Raw genomic sequence first — 16137 nt, 5'->3', positions numbered from 1 at the left:
TGATGCGCAAGTCAGTAAACTTTCATTCTGAAATAACTTTTTCCGAGTTAGTCAGATATTAGTCAGATATTAGTTTAGAAAGACTTGAAATTGGCATGGGAGCTAATTAGCTAGCAAGGTACCAACTAGCTCAAAATTACTGTAACTGACTAATTCATTTGATTATGCTTTGTGATGCACCCGGTTTTATGCTGTTTTAGTCCACACAACATGTCACCCTGTCACCTACATTAGAACTTGATGTACAACATGGGGCGAAACAAAATTGTCCATGCTTTTTTGTCCTGCTAGATCTGCAATGAAAATGTTCTAGCACAGATAAAACAATGAGACGGATATTTCACCTGATGTATAAATGTGAAGCATCTGCTTGGCGTTTCCACTCACTACCACATATGGTGGTGAGAGGAAGCCCAGTGGCTGGCAGTGGGAGAAGATGGAACAAGATGGCTTTTGGCCTACATTCTGCAAATGTTCTCATCGATGAAAGATTTGATTGCAATACAGTTTTCTGTTCCCAAAGCTAGAAACTGTTATGAACAGAGTGGACTACATTTTGTGGACTTTACCCTTTTCCAAAGTTTCCAAAAATTGCGTTGTTTAGAAGAAGTATGAGGGCAAATTGAGTTATTGCACACCCGCACTTCACTGAGTAGGCGTTTTCCTAATGGAAATATGCAAATACATGCTAAAACGCGCCAATAGGATCTTGCTAGCTGGTGCTTGGCTCTGCCCCCCTCCTTGCTTGTTCTGCCCACTATGACTCATTTGTTCCCATTGGAAATGACAGCCTGTGGTCTATCTTGGGTTAGTTATAAACATCTTTGGTTCTAGCTTGTGTATCCCTCAGCCTCTGTTCTTTGACTCGCTGGATGTAGTTTATCAGGTTCTAGGCTCCCATGACCGTTATGATTATTTATTTACAGCTTGCTTTTTTGCTTTAGCGTCATCTGTCATCTAGTCTCACGTGCGGAAGTAAGCCATCTGGCGTCAGAGACTCATTGGGATGGAGACTAGAGCAGACTCACAAGTTCCGACTGAACGGACTCACATTTGAGCACCCCAGGATGGTCCATTCACTTTGTACTGTTATAATTTATGCTATGAAATGCTGTGATTTCATTGGGGCAGTTCTCCCTCATAGAAAATAGCTGGAAAATCAATCCAAGCAGTGTTCACATGGCCTATGCGCCCACAGAGGCAAAGCTTCTGCTGCTGGCAGTCACTGAGGGGCAGAGTAGTAACTGAACAGCTTGTTTTTGAAACAGGAAAATGTACACATTCACCACACTTTTATGAGCATTTAAAGAATAACTAATGAATTGATTTATTATATATATATATATATATACACTCACTTAAAAAAAAATATATATATATATTAGTTAAAAAACATGGACCAATCACAAGTGTTTTACTTTTTTTTACCAATCACTGGAGTAGGAGTTGATGCAATCGGTGATGCAATCGGAGGAACCCCTAAATGTCATTGCAGGAACCTTTTTTTCCCCTCGCACGAACATGAACTGTCTCCGGACACTTCTAACGAGGCTATATTTTCCACTAGTTGGTCTTTTGACGAATTAGATCTTTTCACAACAGCTCTTTTTCAGCTCATCTGATTGAATCAAATTGAATATGGCTGCCTGTCTAAATGCAGCCGAACACACCTGCTTCCCTAGGCTGTTTGATCCCATAAAGTGTTAATCATGTGGTATATGCAGTAGTGGTTCTGGGGGGGAGGGGGGGCAGTGCCCATGTGACAACAATTTTGGACCCCTTGTGGCCCCCCTAAATGTGGAGTATGAAATAATTTTTACATAACAAATTTTTGCTATCGTTCTTTTTTTACATCCGTTATTAGACAGTGGCAACGCGGAACACTAATTTAACCCACACATTTTCTAGAGGGACGGCTTTAGGCGGAACACAACAGTATCGCACCACATGCATCTGCATTATGAACATGGTCTTTTGCCTGCTAATGCCTGCAATGCAGTGAAGAAAACGATATGACGACAATAACGTCTAATGTAACCGGCCCCTCTAACAGTACAACTGGCCCCAGCTTGGCCCCCCCAGTTGAAATGGTCTAGAACCGCCACTGGGTATATGAAAGAAAAAAACCATTTGGATTTTGGGCATTAACGCGGAGGTATTTACAGGCTCAATTAAATATTCAGGAACAGATTAAAGGAACGTTTCAGACAAAACTACTCAAAATGTCCAATGAACAAGATAAAATAATTAAATGTAAAAATATATATATATATATATATATATATCACATTTGAGAGATTTATTTCTGCCAAAATATGCTACAGGTGTTATTCAATTATCATTTAAATTCACAGCAATCCAGTGTAACAAAGTCTGGGCACCATTTCCCCCCCGTAGCAAATACTCCATTTGATTCAATGGTTTGTCTGTAGTGGTGAAGCTAGTCGTTTCAATTATATCACATTTTATGTTGTCTAAACATTTATGTACAATACACAACTGTACATAATTGTACAATAGCAACTCTACCCAATACATTGCATAGTATAGAAATAGAACAAAAGGAGAATCCCGACCCAGAGAGAATATTCAATTGTCAAAACTCTACTTTAACTATCTATGCATAGCTTTAGTCTGGAATACTTTTCATTTTTAGTGATGGACATGCACCTATAAAAGTGATTGTCTATTCATGAAAACATCTGCGATTTACATTAATCACATGCAAGGTACAATTTTCTTTGGTTTTAATATAGAATTTACAACACATAGGCCTACTGCGAATTTGTCTTCCCTTAGTCAATCGGATGATTAAAAGTTGCTAAAAGTGTAATTCCCTTAACATTGGTGCATGTAACATCTCTTAGAAGAGTGGCGAAGCCAAAAAGATCTCAAAAACACTCAATTAAAAAGTTGCTTAATCCATTGTTTTTGTATCATCAAACAGGTTTCACTAGTCGTATCCAAATTCTCAGACCATGATTCAAGTCTACAGCTCTGTCATATACTGTAGCTTCATAGCATCATCTAGAACCATAACATAAGGCAGCTGGTAGGAGGTATATTGCAATGGACTGTCCATGGCCCATGCTGCTTGGAGGATAGCATGCTTCTGTCTGGTATAAACACATTATGGATTACCTTGAGATTGTTATCTTCTGAGAGTGAAAGGCACTTCTGCTGATGGTCTGGAGTGTTTGAACACACACTACCACCATACTAGTGAATCAGATATGGTATTGGCACATTGAAAAATGGCAGACATACACAAGCACCATGTGCTGCCACATCCTGGTTGTACAATCTACTATGTGTGGATCTCAAGTGTGTGTGTGTGTGTGTGTATGTGTTTATGCGTTGAGCTTTTCTGCCTCGTCTGGTGTCCTGACAGTGGTCAACTCCTCATGTGAGCCCTCCTCACCAGGCAGCTGAGAGAGAGAGAGATAAATGGATAGAGAAAAATATGTATTGGTGATGTACTTAGACCTCATTTTCGACTTATCTAGGCATAAAAATGCAAGTATACCTATTGCCTAGCTAATTTCAAGACATTCCTAAATCTGTATCTTTTTTTAATCAAGAGAATTACTGATGATCAATTACTGATCATACGTGCATTGACCATGTGAAATGGCACCACCTGGTGTTCCGAGGGTGACTGCTTTGCTTATGATGAAAGGCAGTTATTTGAGTTCAGTAAACAAATGCAAGCATGACACCTCGTGGCCACATTTCATATTGCACAACATTGGGCCCAACTGCATGCCATCGTTGGCAATCTTTAACCCTTCATGGGCCTGAATGGCTCTGCACTCTCACACAAACACTATGTACAAATCTGTGAGTCCTGTGTGTTCATTCATCCATACAAAGTGACTGGGTGTAGTAGCTAAACTTACCTCCCAGTAGATGCCATCCTCAAAGCAGATGGTGTCAGGAGGAGCACCATAAATTGGCAGCTTCAGAATAAAACCTACAAGACAAGGACATATAAATTGCATGACAAGGACATGATACAATTACACACAGACACAAGGCATAGGCCTATATACAGGGACAAAAGATCATAGTTATAATATCACCATGCATTTGTGAAACAAACAAGTCAAGGCAATGCCTATGTGTGCTTACAACATTCTGTAAGATGGTAATATTTAAATCCCCCCTATCCTCTAGCTAGTCCCTCTACATACCGGTGATAAGACCGCCCAGGAGGGCGATGCCCAGGGTCACGACCAGGGAGATGGCCTGTCGTACGCCCTGGAACGAGGCCTCCACTTCACCAGAGTGGATGTCAGGGAACACATCAGCCATCCTGCAACACAGAGAGCAGGGAGTGTTGAATGAAACTGTTGTGTGAATGCAGGCTTTGATGGCATCTGTCTGTTGCGCAGTAGGGGGAGCTTCACCATAAGACCAGGAGAGGGCACACTTTCCAAACTTGTCAAAAAAAGGCAGACTAACCCATCTCCATAGACGTCCTTGGTTGCCAGAGCAGCAGTAACTGCTCCAACGATGGCTCCCAGGACTCCAGGCATGCCGTGCAGGTTGTGGACGCCACACGTGTCCTGTATCTTCAGCTTTTCTTCCAGGATAGGCTGAGAGGACATGGGTGATAAGTTGGCAGTGCCATGAGTGCGGATGTTTGTGTCTGTGATGTCTATGTACCCTAGCACCCTTATGTCCTTCAAAAGGTGCCATATACACATAAGTGGATGTGTTTCTCAACATGACTGTTTATGTTGTAAATAGATACTCTTGTTCTGTTGGCATCATTAACGGTCATATCCTACTGAGACCCCTTGACAGGACATTCTGGGCTTTTCAATATCTCTCCAGGTTTGTCAAAATGGCTGCCAACATAATTAGCACATTTTATGGAAAGGTAAGTGTGTATAATTATCATTTTTTGTGAGTTTTATATTCAATTGCTTTTAGTAAGTAAATATCTCAGGAATAGTTTCAGTTTTCAGAGCAGTCCAATCATTTTTCAAATAAGAGCTTTTTTACTGTAATGTTAAATTGGTCATATTTACTATCAACTGATTTATTAAGTCCACTACAGTGCACATACAATAGAAAAGAAATAAACCTATACTTGTTAATTGTTTTCTTTTTCTGTAAAAAGTATTTTTCACCCCAAACACTTCTTATGTAATATAATTTATTTGTATTTACAGATATGTTTTATTGCTGGGTCTCAGGAGGATAAAACATTTTAATTTCCATACACTTATGTCCTATATCCTGTCTTACCAATGGCAGGTTGGCCTTACCGAGAGGAACTTGAAGCCCAGCACAGAGACGGTTCCAGCCAGGAAGCCCACAATCATGGAGCCGAAAGGAGTGAGCATCATTTCACCAGCAGTTCCCACGGCAACCCCACCGGCAAGGGCAGCGTTCTGAATGTGCACCTAAAGAGAGGAGACGTTTTTTAAATGGTGTTCAAAATGGTTGATTGTCAGAGTCCATTCATACCTTTATTTTAATTATCACTGTTCTCAAATTTTGCACGGTACCAATGTCAAGGAACGAGAAGGTAGGATGACTTATGTAATATTTGAATAATAAAACATCTCAACCAAAGGATCATTGTGTGACAATTTGCTATTGCCATCATGCAAAGTGGGGGTGTGTGACCGTGTAGAGATCAAATCACATTTTATTGGTCACATACACATATTTAGCAGACGTTATTGCGGGTGTAGCGAAACACTTGTTAGATTGCAGACAGATGTTATGATATGCTGCTGAAACACTACCCTTTCACCAACGATGAGATAATCTGAGCTGATTAGAACGATACTACTAACACCAAGTCATGTGGTATGTTCACTGACTCCTACACTCCCTCCATTGTATAGAAAAGACAACTTCAGATTGATTGCCATCTAGACAGGAATGTACAGTCTTGATTTCAGAATGAGATGCAGATGACAGCCATGTCCTCAAGGGACATAGCAACTAGATATATTGTCTGGCTCACATGACTGTATACTCTAAAGGTAGATAGTAACTATGGTGTGATGCTTCATCATGTATTTTTTGGGGATGGTTTCCAATCTTGCCATTCTTAAATCGTATCTTGTGAAAATGTTTGATGTTCCATAGTTTGAAAGTTTAGAATAGATAAATCCAATCTAAACTAGAAAAGTACATTTTCAGAAGAAAATGTGTGTGCTTGCTAGCTTGTTTTAAAGTATTTATGTTTTTGAAATAAGTTAAAGAAGTGGTAGTGACTGCATTAGTAATGGTAGTGACTGGTTATAGTTGAAAAAGTGGGTAGATGCAAAGATTGACTGATTGGATTGATTGGTAGGATAGCCTGAACATGTGAAAGTTGGTTTGGTGTCTAGCTTGAACGGTTCAGGAGTTACTGCTGGTGAGTTAAATGCTATCAAAACGTTTTTCAAGCAATCTAAGTTGGTGCAGTCTGCACATTTGGAAGTTTCATGTTAATATCTTAAATCATTTAAGCGCTAGAGCGAGGGGAGTAAATATAATAATGATAATAGTGTAGCTAAGTAAGAAATATAGAGTTGTGTTTTACTCTCACCAAGCATGCCTGACTACATCTGTTGACAAGTTGAAAAACCAGTCTGTCTATGCAAACATACTGTATGATGATTCAGAGTTGGCCAATAAGGATTTAATCCCAAAGGAGTCATTATTCATTCCAAATATTTACTTACATGTATAACATCTAACATCTAATAGGACTACAGTATAGCTAGTAGGCCTATGATGCAAAATACAGTTGAACCGGATTGTATTGACAACAATCACTGGGAGAAATCTTCCTTCCCCTATCATGTCTCGTCCCTGACTCCCACTTGAAATGATCTGGGAAGACGACTTTAAGCCCCTCATTTCCACTGCACAGTCCCTGTAGAATCCTACCTCTCCCTACTATGTCTCCCCAATTCTGCATCACCTGTCTGGCCCTATACTACTTTTAGGGACCTGATTTTCCTCTTAAGACCCCACACTGTACTAGCTCCCTCACCATATCGAGCTTTCCATCATGGGCCACAACGGCAGACAGGCCGTAGGTGGCCAGGGTGCAGGCAGCCAGGGAATAGTAGGTGTTCATAGCCGTGCGGTGCTGGTCGTCTCCGTGGGCCGTCACAGCAGAGTTGAAGCTTGGCCAGAACATCCACAGGTAGATGGTGCCTGAGCAGGCAGGGAAAAATAAGTATTAGCATACCGGTATGTAATATAGTCCTTTAGTTTAGCAAGCTTACAGGTAAGGTCTTTTTCCTGGGGAGGTGGATTAACTCAATATGACACAGATTCCCATACATTGGCATGCATTGTATGTACAGTCAAAACATAACTGGCGTCTTCAGAAAATGAAGGTTAAGTTGTCCGACTTGTTGATGGTGGCTATTTGTATCTAATGTACGGGCTTCCTGCTAACGATGAGCAGGAGGTATTCTTACCAATCATGGCGAAGAGGTCAGAGTGGTAGACAGAGCAGTTCTTGTGTTTGCTCTTGTCCAGATTGGGGCGGTAGAGAACACGAGCCACCATCAGGCCAAAGTAAGCTCCAAAGGTGTGGATGGTCATGGAGCCACCAGCATCCTTGGCCTAAAGATGGAAATTATCTAATTTAAGGGGTGTAAAAAGCTTAGTCTATAAGTACATTATTGAATAGTGAGGAGAGTAGGCATAATAGTACGTAAAAAAGCAGTTTTAGTGTAGGTTTGTATACAGACATATCCAGTATTAAGCCTTAAGGCTGTAAGACATGAATTGTACATTTAATGGTACACCTAAACACACACACACTCACCCCCAGAACAGAAAGCACAATGAACTCATTGACTGCGAACAGGGTGACTTCAATCACAGACATGACCAGCAGCTGGACCGGACTGGTCTTCCCCAGGACTGCTCCGAATGAGATGAGCACTGAGCCTGTGCAGAAGTCAGCGTTGATCATACTGCAGGAGGGATAAACAACTCTTAATGATAGGGTTTATTATGGAATACACTACAGTATACACTTACACCCGTATGATTTGCCATGTATACACATCACATGTATCTGCTGGTGTGTTGTGCTTATTTTAGTATGAAATGTAGGTTAGTGTGTACATGAGCCCTACCTCTCTATTCCGACATGGATCTTGCCCCCGTGCATGCCATGGACGAAGCCCTGCATGAGCGTGGCCCACTGCAGAGCGAAGGCTGCAATGAGGAAGTTGAAGCCCACACTGCTAAAGCCGTAACGTTGAAGGAACGTCATGAGGAAACCAAAGCCAATGAAGATCATCACGTGCACATCCTGAAAGCCTGAACAAAGGAAGAGAACACATTACAGATTATTTTATTACTTTGGATGCACATTGTCACTATTGAAGTGCCTTTGTGGTCAGTCTCGTAAACACATTGGTGAGAAAGACTATCTGTCTTATGACAGTAGTATAGAAGTATCTTCAACTAATTGAAAGTTCTGGTGACTCCCCCACGAAACACCAACAACCCCTTTTAGTCAACATTTTGTGATTTAAATTGAGTGGGACCGGGGGCTTTGGGAGCCTCAGTTGACCTACATAGAAGGACACAGAGAAGTTACCCTGTGCCTCATAGCTCCATTCAGCCTGCTATCTGGCCTTGTTAACCCAGCCTACTACACCTCCCTCTGCCCACTGGTCGTATTCATCCACATGGCACTGGGGAGTAGGGACAATATCTCTTGGTCGTTGCCTGGCAACTGATCATTGGCATGGAGGATATTCCCACTGCCCAACTCCCCACTGGCAGGCTGGCCCAAATACCCTGTGCCACCGCCTAGATTAGAAGGACACCTACAGATAGGTGAGACAATGTAACATGCACACACACAGGCAACACCTATGAGGATGTAAATAATTTTTTTTAAATTGCACACATTGACATTTATTGTAAAAGCCCTAAAGGCAGTCTATCACCTGCACTCATGAACCAACATACAGACAGACCAGTTTAAATCGAATGATTTATTTACAGTTCTCTTAATTCTGACTGCGTCTTTCAATCAGATATAATTTGCTTTCTAGACATTTATCATGTGGAGCAGCTATAATTCTAAGGGAGATGGTAGGCTTCTACTACATGTTGACATAACAGCAAGTCTCTTATCTCATAGCAATGAGGTCACCCTACACACCCAGACAATATAGAGCAGCCGAGGGAGAATTATATCGTGACATTTGGCGGTCTCAGTTTTATTAACGGGACTTCCTATTTGTGCACCAACATTTTTATGGGGCTAATAGTAAAGACATGTATTTTAACAGTACACATGTATTACCTTTAAATGTGGCATGAACACGTCCAGTGATTCTGTTTTATTATATAACAAATCACTTTAAAAAGTCAGCTACCTGCACACATTCATCCAAACAGTGCCCTGTGCACCCGCCATCTGATGAAGGTAAAGAGACATATGTTACAAAACACCAAAAAGTCTAATGGCATTGGACGATTGTCATTAAGCCTACAGTACACAATACACGACCTGAATGAATTGATGCGTATTGCTGACAAATGGGGACGCAAATACAGTTCAATTCCCCTCATCCGCAGGGTGAATTGAGCGCACAGTTGAAACAATGTTGCAAGTTCGCTAAAGGGTTGGACCCAGTCGATACGACGTTGCAAGTTTGCTAGCGAAAGCTCAAGACAGACAGATGGAGAGGCAGACAGGCGGAGTAGATAAATGAATGCGGGTGAAAGAACCTAAACCAACTATCACTGGTTTAAACCATGACAAGAGAGGTGGGGGTGTTCCTTTAATTTGGAATAAGCTTTTGTTTTTAAATGTACCACTTTAGCAGTACAAAATTGTATTTTAAACAAATAGGAGAATGGTTAAATTAGAGTCCCCCCAAAGATTGACTTTTGTTGCATTTAGGGGAGCTCATGTCTCATTCGGGGGTCTGAGCTTCCCGTAATTCGTATTACTACACCGTAAAACGTTTGAAGTTCCAAACAGAACATGATCAATGGGAGTAGTCAGATGTGCACGTGTGTACTGTATGTATGTATGTATGTATGTATGTATGTATGTATGTATGTATGTATGTATGTATGTATGTATGTATGTATGTATGTATGTATGTATGTATGTATGCATGTATGCATGTATGTATGTATGTATGTATGTATGTGTGTTTCTTGAAGGTGATCTTCCATTCATCAGTGAAGGTGACAGGTAAAGATTATCTGAAATAATTACTTACAATGGACCTTTAGTGCATCCTCTTTCAATTTACCCAACCTTGAACAGGTTTCTACTTTGTGTCAAAATCAGTGTACTCAATCACTCAATAGCTTGAGGCAAGAGCATAAATAGTGAGCCTGGCATAACGTGCATCAGCAGCTTCACCTGCTTAAGTGAAGGTCCAATCCGCAAATGCTCAATTTATTCAAATCTCAAGAGTCACAGACTTCAACCTCAAAGATTAATTGAATTCAAAGTCAAACAGACATGACCCAACTCTTAGAGATTCACTTAATTCAACTCCCAAAGTTTCTCATGACTCCCATAGCCTGGTCAATCACACTGACCACAGTGGTCAGTGTAATTGACCAGGCTATGACTGGTCAATCTGTGACTCTTGAGATTTGACCTTTTAATGACGTCAGACCGAGGCTCTGCATCTGTCCTCGTGCTCCTAGATCTTAGTGCCGCTTTTGATACCATCGATCACCACATTCTTTTGGAGAGATTGGAAACCCAAATTGGTCTACATGGACAAGTTCTGGCCTGGTTTAGATCTTATCTGTCGGAAAGATATCAGTTTGTCTCTGTGAATGGTTTGTCCTCTGACAAATCAATTGTAAATTTCGGTGTTCCTCAAGGTTCCGTTTTAGGACCACTATTGCTTTCACTATATATTTTACCTCTTGGGGATGTCATTCGAAAACATAATGTTAAATTTCACTGCTATGTGGATGACACACAGCTGTACATTTCAATGAAACATGGTGAAGCCCCAAAATTGCCCTCGCTGGAAGCCTGTGTTTCAGACATAAGGAAGTGGATGGCTGCAAACTTTCTACTTTTAAACTCGGACAAAACAGAGATGCTTGTTCTAGGTCCCAAGAAACAAAGAGATCTTCTTTTGAATCTGACAATTAATCTGGATGGTTGTACAGTCGTCTCAAATAAAACTGTGAAGGACCTCGGCGTTACTCTGGACCCTGATCTCTCTTTTGAAGAACATATCAAGACTGTTTCAAGGACAGCTTTTTTCCATCTACGTAACATTGCAAAAATCAGAAACTTTCCGTCCAAAAATGACGCAGAAAAATTAATCCATGCTTTTGTTACTTCTAGGCTGGACTACTGCAATGCTCTACTTTCCGGCTACCCGGATAAAGCACTAAACAAACTTCAGTTAGTGCTAAATACGGCTGCTAGAATCCTGACTAGAACCAAAAAAATTTGATCATATTACTCCAGTGCTAGCCTCCCTACACTGGCTTCCTGTTAAGGCAAGGGCTGATTTCAAGGTTTTACTGCTAACCTACAAAGCATAACATGGGCTTGCTCCTACCTATCTTTCCGATTTGGTCCTGCCGTACATACCTACACGTACGCTACGGTCACAAGACGCAGGCCTCCTAATTGTCCCTAGAATTTCTAAGCAAACGGCTGGAGGTAGGGCTTTCTCCTATAGAGCTCCATTTTTATGGAATGGTCTGCCTACCCATGTGAGAGACGCAGACTCAGTCTCAACCTTTAAGTCTTTACTGAAGACTTATCTCTTCAGTAGGTCCTATGATTAAGTATAGTCTGGCCCAGGAGTGTGAAGGTGAACGGAAAGGCTGGAGCAACGAACTGCCCTTGCTGTCTCTGCCTTGCCGGTTCCCCTCTTTCCACTGGGATTCTCTGCCTCTAACCCTATTACAGGGGCTGAGTCACTGACTTACTGGTGTTCTTCCATGCCGTCCATGGGAGGGGTGCGTCACTTGAGTGGGTTGAGTCACTGACGTGGTCTTCCTGTCTGGGTTGGCGCCCCCCCTTGGGTTGTGTCATGGCGGAGATCTTTGTGGGCTATACTCGGCCTTGTCTTCGGACGGTAAGTTGGTGGTTGTAGACATCCCTCTAGTGGTGTGGGGGCTGTGCTTTGGCAAAGTGGGTGGGGTTATATCCTGCCTGTTTGGCCCTGTCCGGGGGTATCATCGGATGGGGCCACAGTGTCTTCTGATCCCTCCTGTCTCAGCCTCCAGTATTTATGCTGCAGTAGTTTATGTGTCGGGGGGCTAGGGTCAGTCTGTTACATCTGGAGTATTCTCTTGTCTTATCCGGTGTCCTGTGTGAATTTAAATATGCTCTCTCTAATTCTCTCTTTCTCTCTTTCTTTCTTTCTCTCGGAGGACCTGAGCCCTAGGACCATGCCTCGGGACTACCTGGCATGATGACTCCTTGCTGTCCCCAGTCCACCTGGCCATGCTGCTGCTCCAGTTTCAACTGTTCTGCCTGCGGCTATGGAACCCTGACCTGTTCACCGGACGTGCTTGTTGCACCCTCGACAACTACTCTGATTATTATTATTTGACCATGCTCGTCATTTATGAACATTTTAACATCTTGACCATGTTCTGTTATAATATCCACCCGGCACAGCTAGAAGAGGACTGGCCACCCCTCATAGCCTGGTTCCTCTCTAGGTTTCTTCCTAGGTTTTTGGCCTTTCTAGGGAGTTTTTCCTAGGGAGTTTTTCCTAGCCACCGTGCTTCTTTCACATGCATTGCTTGCTGTTTGGGGTTTTAGGCTGGGTTTCTGTACAGCACTTTGAGATTTCAGCTGATATACGAAGGGCTGTATAAATACATTTGATTTGATTTGATTTGATGACTAGCAGGCCTAAACAAGGGAAAACCATGGAAAAATTGGAAACCATGCTACCAGCCAAAGTAGCTCACAGCTCATCTTTGGTTCCTTAATTACCTTTTTGTGCCACTCAGTCTTTTTCTCTTGCTTTCTCTCTCTCCCTAGCTCTCTTTCTGTGTATCTCAGTCCTCCATATGACAAGCCTTGCTGGCATGACAATAAACACATAAATCAGACTGCCACAGCAAACTTTTCCTTCTCTCTGAAAACAATCACTCTCCCTCCTAACCCCTTCTCTCCTTTTCACCCTCCCTCCTTCTGTACCCCATCTTTCACTCAACTTTTTCCCCTCACGCTCCTCCCCCCGGTGCCCCTTTCTCACGCAGAAGCCCCTATCCCACTGGCCTTTCACTAATTGGACAGTGATGGGGTGAATGTGAAAATGAAACATTTCTCCTACACATTCCCATGTCTGTATATCAGACATTCTCATACTCATTCTACCCTGGGGCTTACCTGCACCCATCCACCTGCATGACATATAGTACAGGGGCAGTATGGGGAAAGCCTCAAGGTGTGGTGACAGCTAGGACTAGTTGCACACAGGAACTTTCAAAAGGGCTAAGAATTGGACACACCCAATACTTCCACCCCCCCCCCCCAGCAGTCTTCCTTTGCATGTCATTACTGATCTGTGAACGTGGAACAGCAACGTTCAGAGGAGGAAACGTATACCTTTGCCCATGGTGACTGATTGGACACCCACTACAACAGACATGCTATAACCTGTTCAGAGACTTTGCTGTTCAAAGTAGCCCATGAGTTAAAGGGTTTTGACGCTGATCAAAGAAACATTGACGGAAAGATCTGAGAAACTAAAGGGTTAAATCAAAGGACAGTAATCTCTCTGCAGATCTCTCCAAAAACATTTGGCAACCAAAGCCTCCACTAATTAGGAAACAAATTAGCCATTTGTTGCTTTGCTGCTTGCAGCCAAATGTCAAAGCAAAGGGAGGGAAAACGCACATTGAACACTGAAGAGCTCAGGGGTCGTAGGGGAGAGTGGGGTAAGTTGATACATTTTACATTCAGCATTACTCCATCAAGGGAAATATAGTATTCTTTCTAACAAAGATATTAACATATATTTCAGGATATTGTGTATCCCTGGAAATAATCAGAATTCATGTAAACCTTACAGTTTTGAAAACATAGTGTGTCCAAAAAAAGTGTTCTTATGGCACAACTTACCCCGGGACAGGGTAAGTTAAGCTGCCAACAAATTTCTGTACTGAATTAAATATTACCACTACCTTTTTAAAACCATGTCTATCTTTATTTCCCAAACACAATTAAACACAATCACTTTGTTTGTCTTTTAATCATTTTAAGCATCTTTTAACACAGGCTCAACACCTAACAAACACTTTTAACATAGGCCAGGCTCTGTTGTTACCTCATTTCCCAGCGATAAGGCCTTGCATTTTAGCTGGGAAGAAAACACTTCAATTTGCTCAACTTGCCATTGGCCTAACTTACCCCATGGCCATTGGCTCAATTTACCGAAGGACAAACGTTTTGACTATATTAGCCCACACAGCTACAAGTATGCACTTTCATGCTAGGTTTAGGACCTCATACTGAAGCTTATAGAGACCCCAACTGATGTATAATCTTAAAAGTATCTTTGGTTTAGACTCAAGCATCATGAAAACTCCAACACAATAAATTCATGTGACTTGGTGAAAATAATGTTTTTGGACCTAACTTGCTTACCACTTTTCCATGTGATTTCTTCCTTCACAGAATCCATGATCTCTTCCTAAATATTTGGTCATATTATTAATTTTATGGTTTCCTAGAAACAAGGGTGGCTCAACCTACCCCTTTGGCTCATCTTACCCCACTCTGCCCTATATATCAAAGAGTCTCAGAGTAGGAATGCTACAGCATTGAGAACAGATGAAACATAAAACAGGGTTGCTTTGCCCCTCTACAAACCCTTACAAACAGCTCACCTCAATTACCCATGACCATCCCCACCCACCTCCCCATCTCCTCCACACAACCGTATGTAACATCCCAAAGAAAGACAGATGGGGAAGACTCCCTAGGTGGGAAGGCAATATCCAACACATCACTGGAGTAAGACATGCGGCGTAACACAGAAGGAAAATAAATGATTTCCAATTTAGTCGTCAGATTCGTTTGAGCTTCAGACAACTTTTCTGTCATGTTCATGGTCTTAACATACATGTATGGCATGAATGACACAAGACACTTGCCTAAACAACAAACATATCTGCTTCTGCTACCATGCAAGTTGTCGACACATTGACAAACCATAACAAAGAAAGAAAAGGACAATCATTTAATTTCTATAGATGGACTCCACATCCCCAATCCTCTCCACCCTCACAAGGTAATAGTTACCCTTATCCACAGATTTAGGGTCAGATCAACATACTACCTAACCATAACCATTAAAAGGAGGAGAACGTATCTGACCCTGTATCAGTGGTTAGGGATGTCTACTACACTACCTGTCTCTTTACCCCAACCCTACCCCTCTCTCTGCGGTCACTCACTGGGGTAGCGGTAGTAAAAGTCGTTGTCGTAGTTGGAGGAGCCATTGGCGATTTCCTTGTGCCAGAGCTTGGCGTCTGTCTCATCGTCGTACTGCACCAGAATGCCGAAGAGGATGATGATGATCACCTCCAGGATGATGCAGGCCATGGGCAGCTTCAGCCGCAAGTTAGTCGCCGAGTTCGTCATGGCTGTGGGGTTACCTGGGTATTCTCCTGGCTCTGCACTATGGCCTTAGCGGTGAATGGTTAGAAGTCCAACTCAGTTCCAGAGCAGGGAACACAGCAACATACACTAACACTCACAAGCACTGGTGGATGCAGTGATGCGATGGGAGAGTGGGAGAGCAGGGAGTGAGGACTCAAGCTGACACATGAGTTGGTCTGACTTAATTAGTGCATTTTGGTTGCAAATGTTCATGCCCACCACCTTTCTGTGTGCCTCCAATCAGAGGCTGCAAGAAAATCTCAGCTCCTCCCCTTCACTATAGCTGCTGTTAAGGTGGTCTGGAATGAGTTAGGACTCCTTAAAATGATCAGTTCCTCCTCTAGATTCATAGAGAAGGAAAATGACCCATGAAACTATTTTCATGGGGTTGCCCTTCATATTGAAATCATTTCTCACACCTTATCTACGGTAAAACATTAGGTTGATGGTTCAAGGCCCACAGTGAATTAAAAAACACAAACAGATGCATGCAGAGAGTCAGGCATGCACACGCA

General features: G+C 42.2%; 1 protein-coding gene across 1 annotated transcript; it reads right to left on the bottom strand.

Annotated features, from left to right (window-relative positions):
* Positions 1-2274: 2274 nt before the first annotated feature.
* LOC115176800 (ammonium transporter Rh type B) lies at positions 2275-15807 on the bottom strand. The gene is made up of 10 exons (XM_029737108.1): positions 15418-15807; positions 8112-8298; positions 7796-7946; positions 7443-7590; positions 7007-7173; positions 5277-5414; positions 4465-4598; positions 4194-4315; positions 3900-3973; positions 2275-3428 (listed from the first exon to the last, which is right to left on the bottom strand). The coding sequence occupies exons 1-10, from the start codon at positions 15602-15604 to the stop codon at positions 3351-3353; spliced, it is 1386 nt and encodes a 461-aa protein (XP_029592968.1). The 5' UTR covers positions 15605-15807; the 3' UTR covers positions 2275-3350.
* Positions 15808-16137: the final 330 nt, after the last annotated feature.

This window comes from Salmo trutta, chromosome 37 (genome assembly GCF_901001165.1).
Source record: "Salmo trutta chromosome 37, fSalTru1.1, whole genome shotgun sequence".
Classification (NCBI taxonomy): Eukaryota; Metazoa; Chordata; class Actinopteri; order Salmoniformes; family Salmonidae; genus Salmo; species Salmo trutta.
The sequence above is the reverse complement of the archived record's forward strand: the minus strand, read 5'-3'. Positions and strand labels throughout refer to the sequence as shown.